The 13,177-nt window shown below is 45.4% G+C and overlaps 1 protein-coding gene across 4 annotated transcripts in view; it reads right to left on the bottom strand.

Moving 5' to 3' along the window:
• TTLL12 (Tubulin tyrosine ligase-like 12) overlaps positions 1 to 13,177 on the bottom strand; it is a 288,546-nt gene that overhangs the window by 111,222 nt on the left and 164,147 nt on the right. For all 4 annotated transcript variants that reach the window (XR_010564211.1, XR_010564212.2, XM_065431507.2 and 1 more), the window contains one exon: positions 4,998 to 5,109. Coding sequence is in view for 2 of the 4 variants with exons in the window: in XM_065431507.2 (XP_065287579.1) it covers positions 4,998 to 5,109 (112 nt within the window). In the remaining 2 variants the exon portion in view is untranslated. The remainder of the gene's footprint in view (positions 1 to 4,997; positions 5,110 to 13,177) is intronic.

Below are 13,177 nucleotides of genomic sequence, written 5' to 3'. Positions count from 1 at the left end.
ATTGATACGAGTTGGTTGGTCGGTTAAATGCAAAAGTGAAAAATCAAGTGTTAGTTAAACAAACTTACAAGATGCACGTGATTGGTCTTGCAAGTTCTGCCAGTCAATGTGTGGAAAGTTAAAGACACCAAGCAGAAAAATGGCAGCTTTGTTATATTTGGATCGAATAGAGGTAATGTTATTGTGTAATTCGGAAATGAAATTGTAGGAGCTATTGGGTGGTCTGTAGCATATACCATAAATTGTATTCGATTGGGGAAATGATACGCTGACTCACAGAGTTTCGAGACTTGAAGGCACCGGCACAAGAAATTACGTGATATTTATTTATTTGCAATACTGCTGCTCTCCTTTGAGAACGTGACAGTTGGGCAGTACAATAATTCATCTGTACAGTGCAAGGAAAACAAAGTATAGGTTATACAAAAAAAATATTGACATAAGCAGTGCAAGTTATACATACTATACAAGTAATACCATGTTAATATCAAACGGAATAGTAAAGAAAAGAAAGAAAGGAGCAAAACAAAAGAGAAGAGGATTTGCGAGAAATGGCCAAGGAGAATAACGACAGCACAGGTATCACTAGGGGCAAGTAATAAAACAGAAGCAACTAAAATTAAACTTTCGAGCATTTGAGAATCATGGGAAACGAACAGGCTGTCGTAAATCAGAAGGTTTATTAAAATTTCCTAACATATAAAGCAATCTGTGCTGGTGTTCCTGCATGCATAGGTACTCCTGTACACACACAATTTTTTTTCTATTTGTGAGATAAATTCAGATAATGATTCAATGTTGGTGATAGTAGCATCAAGTTGGTGCCATTCTGCTATTGCGAGTGGGAAGAAAGAGTACTTAAATGTGTCATTTTTACACACGTATTCTGTCAATGTGTGCGCATGCTTATTACGTGTAGGTGGAGCCTCGGAGAATGAAAGGTATTTGGCGTTATCTATTCTATAGTTATTTTTTATTACTTCAAACAAGAATTTTAAGCCAGTGTGTTTCGCTCTTGTGGATAGTGTTCGCAAACCGGACTGGGTTAAAAGATTTCTGGGTGAGTCTGCATGTTTATATTTGTTATGGATGAACCTCACAGCTTTCCTTTGTATTGATTCTAGTTTGCTTATGTTAGTCAATGTATGCGGAAACCAGACTGTGTTAGCGTAGTCGAGAACAGGCCTTACAAATGATGTATAGGCAAGCAGCTTCGTTGACTTGGTTGCTAGCGCCAGGCTTCTTTTTAGGAAAAATAGTTTGTGCAGCGCCTTTGAGATTATATTACTGACATGTTTGTCCCATTTGAGCTCCAAGGCCAAAGTAACGCCTAGATACTTGTGTTCTTCAACATTCTTAAGGAGAGTGCCGTTAATTGCGTACGTAAAGATTGATGATACCGTTTCTCTGGTTGCAGTCATGATTGGGGACTTTTCTATGTTATTTGCACCTAGCATTTATGTATTTAATTATATGTTTTTTTTTATGGCGAGCAATACCCCACCACGTCTTCTGTCATCCCTATCTCTGCGATAGATAATGTGAATGTTAGAATCGGGTAGAACTTCACCATGCGCAATTCCGCTAAACCATGCTTGCACGTGTAAAAAATCCATGAAGGCAGCCCAACTACCACCGCCCTTGGCTCCATCTGGTACGTAAGAACACTAGTGACTGCCGAGTCCGTTCTATGCATGGGCGCAGTGTGCAGCTTTATCAAAATAAAGCTAGGGCCGTGACTAGGGTGCCTAGATGTTTTAACGTGACAGCATTAGAGTGCACGCTTGAAGGAAAACCCTGCTTTGTCAAAAGAACCAAATCACAGCTTTTATTATTGATTAATTTCTGGAGAAGATTAGTTAAATCGGGTTTAATGCAAGCTAGTTTCGTTAATTCAGGTTAATGACATCATTCAACCTTATGGGCACTTGCCGGGGAATGGAAATTTCTTCGTTAGATCGGGAACTTTGTAAAATTGGGTTTCAGTGGATGGAGTTTTAACTGTACATCAAATCCCCCTCTGCTGTGGCAAATACTACATAGGAAAGACAGGTCGCTGTCTGAATCAAAAGCTCAGCGAACATAACAACGTAAAAAAAATAATAAACATTGTACTGCGGCATGTGCAGGTGTTGTCCGCTCTTTCAGAGGGGTGCCGTTCTGAGAAAAAAATAAAGGCACTCTAACTAGACTGATAGTTCAATCTGCAAAATTGATAAGCTCGGTTCTCAGCATGTGAGCATCCCTTCCATAGCACTGTCAGAAAGAGTTATCTTCTTAAATGTTCATTAATCTGCGCGTGGCTTCTGAGCCATTTGAGTGTCACTTGAGTGTATACAGTCAAACCCATTTATAAGAATCCCATAGACAATGATCTATCAGTTGTAACGACCACATTTAAGTGCATTTACGATTTTCTGACCCTGCCTATTGAAACTGCTTCCAGATATAAAAAATGTTTTTTAAACCGTCGTACTGTTACAATGAACACTCTGAACTCAGTCACAGTAAAAAGAGAGCACATGCTAAGTATGAAAGCATGGAAGCACGACTAAACTAGCCCACATGGCTGTGCACATCCCCCTCTAGTCCAACCGCGATGATGATACAGCCTTTGAGATGCATGAGTGACCTCCGCTTGTGGATTTTGGAAGCCGCAAAGAAAGTCATGCACTTTAAAGACACGCCTCCAGGGAGGAGGCATACAGCCTCTACAGCGCAAACAGCACGGCGCGGGACATGCACTGGCCCGTCCACTGGTGCCACATTGGATGCCATACAGTGTCACTCATATTTGTGCAATTGTTCGCGTGGCACCACTTGCAGTATACCTATTTCAACGATTTGGAATGACCATCTATATCCTTCCACAATAGGAACAACAGAAGCTCAAGTGTTCCTGTCAATGCGGCCCGAATCGGCGAGGACACTGCACTGTGCGCTGTCACCACACAATGTCGTAAAGGTTCAGCAGTTACTATGCCGTTATAGGAAGATCACGTTTTGGCGGTGCTTCGTTTGCGCATTGCCGATTGGCAATAACAGTTCATGCTGACATTTTGACTTTTGAATATCACATTTTGTTCACTCAAAGCCACATAGATAATGTAATCTCACAGCTCGTGTGGCTGATGCACAGCAGTAATGCCAAGACTATGATGTCGGAGACCTTCGCAAAATGGCAGTATGCCACAGCAGTTTCGGAAGTTTATGCTCCCAGCCAACTAGAACACTCTCTTGTGCAGAATACAGTCATGTCCCGCTGCTAGTTAAATATACTGCGAGCTATTGAATAAAAAAAGGCGGCTGCGCTTGCAGTTTCAAAATGCACGATGTCGCGTTTCATTCTTTAGATGGAGATTTCTAACCAGGAACAAAAATGACACTGAAAATGTGGTTTTCAGACCGCAGCGCCGCCAGATTGTAACTGCTTATAGCAGACTCAATGCGGTTCATTTTCAACGGTTTTTAAGGGCGAGTTCATATATAACCGACCTTGGAGATAATGAGTACTTTTTGTGGAACTATAGAGTTCATTATAAATGGCTTTGACTGAATACCATATTTTTGCGCTCATAACTCCCACCTAAAATTTTTTAAATTTAGCGGTGAAGTCGGGGTGCAAGTTACATGCGAATTTCACCTTAAGGTGTGGCTTCACAGCAGTGCGTGCTACACTTGCATGAAGTCACATCTCAAATCAAGGTTCTCCGCAATTCAATGTTTTATTATCTCCTATAAAATAAAAAAAATAGAAAGCCCTCACCCTTGCATGTGCAAGCTCCTCTCTCCCCTCCTTCATGGTCACCCAATCTCCTCCTCTTTATGGTTTGCGTTTAGTAGTTGGCAAGCAGTGCATGTAGTGAACTACAACTCTGATCACGATGAGCCATGCTGAACAGGCATCCTAGCACAGCAGCATCTGAAGGTAAAGCTATATTTACATGGGAGAGAAGGTCGCAATCTGAGCTTGGGGATAATGTATCAAGTGATCATAAGTAAAGTGTACCCACAGCACTCTATGTGAATCACTTCACGATATGGCAGAGGGTCGAATCACTGTTCAAATTTTTGGCTCTGTTGCTTTGCTTTGTCAGCATTGCCCCTGTGACGGCTGCTCCATCCATGCTGCGAAGTGCTCTGATCAATGTCACATGCCACTTGACTGATTCGTCTGCAATAATGTCCATCATGTGAATCCAGCTTTAGCAGCACCGCCGAAGGGAAGGGAGGGAGGTCAGAACCGCTGGCTGAAAATATGACTTGGACGAGTCATGCACCCATGAATGGAGACCGCTTATGTAAATGTTAGAGCGCTGTTGTATGCGCAAATTATACAGTATAAGATAGTATAAGATACAGTATACTCAAGCCCTGCATCAAATAAATAATTTGTTGAAGTTAGCACATGTGCTGTACCCTCCATCTGTCCCTGTCCTTTGCACTTCACTTGCAATATGTCATACAAACAAGGCCGAATTTCTCCCCTTCTCAAGATTAGAAAACCGCTTTGCAGCCGACAACAAAGCAGTCTGCTCCTGTCGCTCCCTGTTTTATTCCATTTTTTTTTTTGCTATTTCCATCATGTCTGTTCAGCATCAAAAAATTCTGATAGTATCTGGCCTTCTGAGCATGCAATTCTATTTTGGAAGTCCGGAATTCACATTATATGAGAGTCACATGGTGCACTTTTGATCACAATTGAGCCCAGTTTCGAACAAATTTCTCGATCGTGGATGGCTAATTTGTGCTAGCTAGGGAAGGGAGGCAATCTCAGTCAAAAAAGCTGATTGCAATTGGCTCCCTTCCGCAGCTTGCACATAAGAGCCAATCATGACTGAGATTGTCTTTCAGTACTTTTACATGACTAAGAAATTTGTTCACGATTAGGCTTGAATGTAATCAAAAGTGGCCATGCGAAACTGGTATAAGAAGTCTGTGTTCTCACACACTCAAAATGCCTTCCAGTAACCACGGCCATTGAGAAAGGTGCTCACCTTAGGACCCGTGGCTGGTAGACGCAGGATGTAGTGCAGGTTGTCCGTCACGTGGGTGTCCAAACTACGAGCCAAGTTCCAGGGTTTGCAGATCCACAGGTTGTCCAGGCCTCTGAGAGTCAAAAACAGCCGTTACATCTTACACAGAAAGTTTACTGCATATACCCCTCAAAGCTAGAACACGTCATCAAGAAGTAAGCCATAAGAGGTGTTTAAAAATTAGCAGGGAATAAATTACAGGCAGCCACAGTTAGGTCAGGTGTCCCAGATATTGCTGCTTCTAACTTTTCAAGGAACACTAAAGAGAAACCCTAAAACAGTTTGGCCTGATAAGGCACGGCTTCTAAACTCAATTTTCATAAATGTCGCCATCAATGGCTGACTACTCGAAGAGCAGATGAAGGACACACTTCAATTTTTAAAATTTCAAAGCAAGGCTCAAGTGCTGGCAAGTGATGCTGACATCACATATTTCAAAGAATTTTTTTTTGCATTTCACACTTTGTGCTTCAGCCAAAGTTTTCAAAACACACAGTTCAGTCTTTGGCTCCTTCAGGGTACAATGTAGTCCCTCTTAACTGGTAAAAAAGATTAACTAGACCTGAGCAGATCCTGCCAAAATCTGTGACCAAAATCTGTGATGTCACGCCCAGCTGGCATGGAAGCTTCAAGGTGGCGTTGCCACTTGTCTTTCATCCTTGCATCTTTTATGTTGGACCAAGTCTACTCCCACAGTGTGAATATGTTTTCTGCCAGTGTAAAAGCCTAACGTACTAATACAGGGGTCAACTTATTTGTCTATTTAGTGTCCCTTTAACCCTTTGAGGACGACTGTCGTACATGTATGGCAGCAGAAACAAATCCCCAGTTGTTATGGCTGTACAGGTACGACGGCAGTCAAACATCTGGAAGAAATTAAGCAGGCTCAACCCCAGTTGACATTTACGTAATACGAAGCATGCTTGCTTTGGTAGAGAATACTTGTTATGAATCATATAACTATTCAAGGGCATACGATTACTGCTGTTGCGAAATGTTGCAAAACGATGTGGAGTGCAGCACATGATGTTGTTTGTTGCTGTTGTGATACCCAGTGGCCCAGGTTGGTGTCAAAGAGGTTCGCTGAAGAGCAACACATTCCCAGTGGTACCTACCCATGGGAACAGTCCACATATTTAGACTGCACTATATTCAAGATTGGCTCACATGATGACGCTGCCTTATCTGTGGGATCAGCCTAAGAGAATGGCCACATAAGTAGTATAGTTACAAAAATCTGGCTTCCACTCATCAAGAATGCTTCGCATTAACCCTTTGAGGATCAAATTTTTTCACCATATGCGACCGCCCAGGGTTGATTTTTTTATTGCAGATTCCAATTCTTCTGAAGAGCCTATTTCGAAAAAAATTTACCGTAATTTTTCTAGAATGACCGTAAAGTCAGAAAAAGATATTTTGCGTTTGGTACATATGTACAGTTTATTCATGTATAACAACAATAAAAAAGGAACTCAGCTTATAAAATGAAAAATTTGGTGCATTGTTATACACACACGGCTTAGAAAATGTGTACACGAGAATATTGTTACGGGGTTAAAAACAGTCAGACTTGTATTTACAGAATATTTACAATAATTACAGCAGCTGACAAGACGGTAGAGAGTGCGCGAAGACCAGAACATCGTCTTCTTCCGACGATGATTAAAAAATCTTCTTAAGCCGGCGTGTCACATGACCCCCGGCGGCTGAAGTACTGGCTCGGTGCTGGTTAGGAGTCGGGCGAGTGATACAACTTGAGACGCGTGACGTGGACCACGTCGGAGCGATGCTGAGCCGCGGTTGGCGGCTCAGCATCGTGGGCGTCATATAAGTGCTGCTGATTGTCCTGTGACTCCACAAGTCGACGTCGAGCAATATGGCGTGCTTCTTGTGCTTTGAGGATGGCTTCATGGGCATACTCGGATGTGGAATTCAGACTAGCAGGCAGAACGGCGTCGAAAGGTAACGTAGGGACACGGCCGAACAAGAGGACGAATGGAGAGAAGCCTGCGGTATCATGATTAGACAAATTATAGGCGAAGGTAACGAACGGCAGCGCAACGTCCCAGTCACGATGGTCGTCGGAGACATACATGGACAGCATGTCAGTAAGGGTGCGGTTAAGGCGCTCGGTTAGACCGTTCGTTTGCGGATAGTAAGCAATAGCAAATTTGTAATTAGTCGTGCACGAGTGTAGAATTTCATTGACAACTTTCATTGACAACTTTAGAAAGAAAGTAGTGGCCTCAGTCGGTGAGGAGCTGTCGAGGGGTGCCGTGGTGAAGAATGACGTTTTCTAGGAGGAAGTCGGTGACATCGGTTGCACAGCTTGTCGGAGGAGCCCGTGTGATTGCATATCGGGTGGCGTAGTCTGTTGCTACAGCAATTCACTTGTTTCCCGAAGGAGACGTAGGAAAAGGGCCTTAGAGATCGACACCTACACGGAAGAATGGTTCTGATGGTACGTCAAGTGGTTGAAGGCGACCAGCAGGGAGTGCGGTCGGTTTTTTGCGTCGTTGACGAAGATCACATGCAGCGACATAACGGCAGACGTCATGGTATAGACCAGGCCAAAAGAAGCGCCGACGAACGCGGTCATAAGTCCGTGACACGCCAAGGTGACTTGGAGTCGGTACATCATGAAGCTGGGCGAGAGCAGGCTGACGCAGATGCTCAGGCACAACGAAGAGTCGGACAGGGCCGTCTGGGTGCATATTAGAGCGGTACAAAATACCATCTTGAAGTTCGAACATGCGAAGGGCAGGATCGGGCGTCGTTGAAGTGAGCCGCCAAATAAGGTCTTGCAAGGAGGTGTCCCGATGTTGTTCAGCTCCAATGTCGCGAAAAGCAGCCAGAGAGAGAACGGTGACAGGTATGCTAGCTGCAGAAACATCAGGAGGGTCGACAGGATGGCGCGACAAGCAGTCTGCATCTTGATGTAACCAGCCGGTCTTGTATACAACTGAATAGTTGTATTCTTGGAGGTGCAGAGCACAGCGGCCAAGGCGCCTGGAGGATCTTTGAGGGACGAAAGCCAACACAGAGCGTGGTGATCAGTGATGACTGTGAATTGGCGGCCGTACAAATAGGGGCAGAATTTACCCACTGCCCAAACGAGAGCCAGACACTCGCATTCAGTGATACAATAATTGCTCTCCGCCGAGGAAAGAAAGCGGCTGGCGTAGGCAATAACACGTTCTCGCCCTTGTTGTTTCTGTGCCAAGAAAGCTCCAATACCATGGCCACTGGCATCGGTGCGGACTTCTGTTGGAGCTGACGCATCAAAGTGAGCGAGAATGGGCGGGGACGTAAGCAGCCCAATCAGCTCGGTGAAAGCACCAGCTTGCTCACGGCCCCAAATGTGAATGCAGCGTCTTTTTTGAGGAGCTGATTGAGAGGGCACACAACGTTCGCAAAATTTCGGACAAACCGACTGAAGTAGGAGCAAAGGCCCAAGAAGCTGCGAACATCCTTGGCACATGTTGGCACGGGAAAGTCTTTGACTGCCCGTATTTTATTCTGATCAGGGTGTACACCAGAAGAATCGACGAGATGCCCGAGCACAGAAATTTCACGATGACCGAAGTGGCACTTGGACGAATTTAGTTGTAGCCCCGCCTGCAGAAAACAGATAGGATTGTCGACAGGTGCTCGAGGTGTGTCGCAAAAGTCGGAGAAAAAACCATCACGTCTTCCAGGTAACAGAGGCAGATGGACAACTTGAAACCATGTAGGAGGGCGTCTATCATTCGTTCAAATGTGGCCAGGGCATTACATAAACCGAAAGGCATCACTTTGAACTGATACAGGCCATCGGGAGTAATAAAAGCTGTCTTCTCGCGATCCATGTCATCAACGGCAATTTCCCAGAAGCAGGAGCGAAGGTCAATGGACAAAAAATATTGTGCTCCATGCAGGCAATCCAAGGCAATGTCAATGCATGGTAGCGGATAGACGTCTTTCTTTGTTACCTTGTTGAGGTGTCGATAGTCGACACAAAATTGCCAACTGTTGTCCTTTAACTAGTACAACAGGGGATGCCCATGGGCTGCAAGAAGGTTCGATGATGTCTCGAGAAAGCATCTTGTCAACTTCGTGTTGGATGATATGCTGCTCAGTAGGCGAGACGTGGTAGGGTCGCCGATAGATCGGGCTCGCATCACCGGTGTTTATTCGATGTTTTACGACAGATGTTTGTTCTAGAGGGCGTTCTCCAAGGTCGAATATGCCCCAGTATGAAGCAAGGAGGCAACGCAGTCCTTGAGCATGCTGGGGAGGAAGGCCGGGAGCAATCATTTTTGTTAGGGCATTCAAGTCTGAAGGGGCAGGGGGCGAAGCAAGAGTTGAAGACGAGGAGCTGTCACAAGTTAAAGCTGAAATGTGGTAGTCTCTGGCTGGTGTTATTTGCGCCAGGGATATTCCGCGTGGGAGTACTTGTGTACAGAGTCCAAAGTTCACAAGCGGAAGGCAGGACGTGTTGTCCGACATGGTAACGACGGTGTGAGGAAAATCGACGTTATGCGAGAGCAGGACATCCGGATTAGGAGATACTATATAGTCACCATCTGGTACAGGTGGAACGGGGGAAACATCTATGTAGGTAACGGCACGGTGAGGGAGGCAAATATGCTCTGTGGAACATAGCCGTATTGGAGCACTATCGGGAGGGTCAATAGCAGCAGGTAGAGCGAGTTGCACAACACCAGCAGAACAGTCTATCAAAGTGGAATATGTAGACAGAAAGTCAAGGCCCAGGATGAGGTCGTGAGGGCAGTGTTCTAGTACATAAAATAAAACAGAAGTATGATGTCCAGCGACGCTCACGCAAGCTGGACACATACCAATAACGGCTGGTGTTCCACCGTCGGCGACTTAGACCACAGGCAAAAGGGCAGGAGTGAGGACTTTCTTGAGATGATCACGAAGCTGAGCATTCATCACAGATACGTGTGTGCCAGTGTCAATCGGAGCGGTAACAGGTACATCATCCACGTTCACGTTAATGAGGTTCCGATGTGTGGACATGGTCAAAAGAGGATTTTTGCGTTGGGTCAGTTTGGCAGCATCACCTCCAGGTGCTGCACCCGTTTTCCAGAAGGGTGCGCCGGAAGGAGCCAGGGGACGGTAATTGGCGAGATGGGGGCGATCGGGAGAAGCGGTGACGTGGTGATGGAGAGCGGCTAGAGCGGGTAGGACGAGAAGTGTCGCCAGAATTCGCCGGCTGCGTTTGCGGGGCGAACTGAGGACCAGCGTGAGGGCCGTGGGATGGGTGGTAGGACCAGGGGGTCTAATTCCACGAAGACCGGCAGTGACGTGAAATATGGCTGATACGGCCACAAGTGAAGCGTATAGGCCTGTCGTCTGGAGTACGCCATTCGGCCGGGTTGCGATACCGCATTGGGGCATTCAGGCTGCGGGTGCGTATGACAGTGCTGGACGGAGTGTAGTCAGGTTGATTGACTGAGCAGACATTGGTCAAGCTAACATTGGCCAATTCTTGGCGCACAACGGACTGTATCAATGAGACGGTCGCCTGGCAATTGTCGGGGCCATTGGTTGGGGTCGTGACAGGAGATGCGGCTTCTATTTCACGTCGGATGACATGGAGGATGTCATCAGAGCGATTGGGTGTGGGCGGACTGCATAAATCCGTCTTGATAATGATCCCGCAACCTCCACCAAAAATGTTACGGGGCTAAAAACAGTCAAACTTGTATTTACAGAATATTTACAATAATTACAGCAGCTGACAAGATGATAGACAGCGTGCGAAGACCAGAACATCGTCTTCTTACGACGATGATTAAAACATCTTCTTCGCCGGCGTGTCATAATATTTCGCAAATGTCAAATGTTCCTGCTCTTAAACTAATATTTACATCCATAGCGTAATCAAACTGCATAGGTGAGCTCACTTAAGAAAACTGTGGTTGTGTGCCTGTTGAAAAAGCAAAACATGTGACAAACTTCTGCAAACTCGCGCAACCAGAGGCAATTAGTTTTTGTGAGTTTCCAAAAAAAGAAAAGAAAAGGAAATGCATGCACGGTTGCATCCTTCCTTTGCGCACCCCCGTAAGCACTAAATGAGCGAGAAACAGGCAGCGGCCCTTTGAACGATTAGTAACGAGATAGCCATCAGTTTTGCGAGCGGAAGCCGAAACTGCCCACAGAGCAAAATCCAAACCACCGCCTGCCCGCCCAAGAGCCAATGCGCGTGCGGTAGTATATAGACGCGCCGGAGCAAACTAGCTCTAAACCAAACCCTGCAAGAAAACCGAGAAAGGGAGGCGCAAGAAAAAAAATTCCCTGTATTCCCACATAGTGACAGCACACGGCAGAAGAGAAAAAGTTAGAAAATTGGCGCATGTTTTAAACGTACAGACGGCGCCGTAAGTATATGGCATCGACCATTTTGGACTTTTTCGTAGTGCCGTATATCTACGTCATTGACCCTCAAAGGGTTAAAATCCACCCTTATCAAACGAAGCACTGCCTAGCAATGCTTCAGAGGTGTTGCAACATTCAAAGGTATTCCTAGTGGGGTCCTGTCACTTGGCGTCGACCCAAACTAATTTCTCGCTTCCCTCTGCAGTGTCTGCCACCGTGGTTAATGTGGCTTCGCTTAGTGCACTGCCGCAAGCTCACACCTGCGTGTGCGCACTTCACAAATGGCATTCTCGCACATGTTGTGTCAAGTTACAGGAGGCCACAAAACTGATTTCTATCTCATTTCTTACACTTGGAGCATTACTGTTACATGCTTGCCTGCAAGAATCTGCCGTAAATGGCAAATACAGTTAAACCTCAATAGAACAAAATTGGTAAAATCTGCAATTTGCTTCATTATATCGAAATTTTGTTGTACGAGGGCCGTTTGATAAGTGTGGTAAAAAGCAATTAAAGATACCATGTTTGCAGAAAGCAATATTTTATTTTTTAACATGGTTCCCTTCCAGCTCCACACACTTCTTCCAGCCATGCTCCAATTTTTTTATCCCTTCAGAAAAGAAGGATGGCTCGAGGCCCTTGAAGTAGATTTTACCACTGAGATAAGCTCTTCTTCTGAAGAAAATTTCTTTATCCCAGCCAATTCGTCAGGCTTGGAAAGAGGAAAAAGTCGTATAGGGCCAAATCTGGAGAATAGGGTGGATGAGGCACAACCTCGAAGCCTAACTCGGGCAAGTTGCCCATAGCAACAAGCGATCTGTGGGGTGGAGCATTGTCTTGGTGACAGAGGAGCTTTTTCGGTGCTAGCCCAGGTTGCTTAGTGCACAAGTCTTTTTTTCACTTGATCTAGCAGTGTTGCATAATATGGTCCTGTTATCGTATTGCTATTTTTTAAGTAGTCTACAAAGATTATTTTTCGTGAATCCTAAAAGACAGTTAACACCATCTTTCTGCCTGAGCAACGTCTCTGCCTTTTTTTGGAGCACCTTTACCAGGCTCAGTCTATTGCTTTGGCTGCTGTCTAGACTCTGGAGAGTAATGATGTATCCTCGTCTCGTCAAGTGTCCCAAATCGATGCCAGAAGTCCTGCCGATTGCAATAAAGCATTGATAAACACTGCTTTGAGATGTCTGCCTTCATGTGCCTTTGGTCGATGTCAGCAGTCGCAGCACCCAACATGCACAGGCTTTCTTCATCTGCAATTTCTCATGAAGAATACTCTCTCTGCCGAGATGACTACAATTTCAGCTATCTCCTGTACCTTCACTCGCCATTCTTCCATGATAACTTTATAAATTTTCGATACCATTTCTGGCGTGGTGACCTCCACTGGACACCCAGGAGGTGCTTCATCTTGTATAGAAGTTTGGCCACGTTTGAATTCACTTATCCAGCAGTAAATGGTCTTCAGTGATGGTGCAGAGCCTCCATGAACTTCACTCAACTCGGCTTTAATTTGGACAGCCGTCCAGTGTTTCAAATAAAAATCTTTGATCGCTTTGATCGTGGGGTTACCCTACAATCAAGCCTAGCGGCAAGAACCTCTCGCGCGCAATAGACGACCTGTCCCTCACCCTGGTGACACACCACAGGTTCCTCACCAGACTGGGTACGTCGACACAGCGCGATACTACGCCAGACCTCACGTTACTCCGAAATGTTGCAAACTTCACATGGACAAACACGCAAGAGAA

The sequence above is a fragment of the Dermacentor albipictus genome, unplaced genomic scaffold (genome assembly GCF_038994185.2).
Source record: "Dermacentor albipictus isolate Rhodes 1998 colony unplaced genomic scaffold, USDA_Dalb.pri_finalv2 scaffold_16, whole genome shotgun sequence".
Taxonomy (NCBI): domain Eukaryota; kingdom Metazoa; phylum Arthropoda; class Arachnida; order Ixodida; family Ixodidae; genus Dermacentor; species Dermacentor albipictus.
This window is presented reverse-complemented; position numbering and strand designations above follow the sequence as displayed.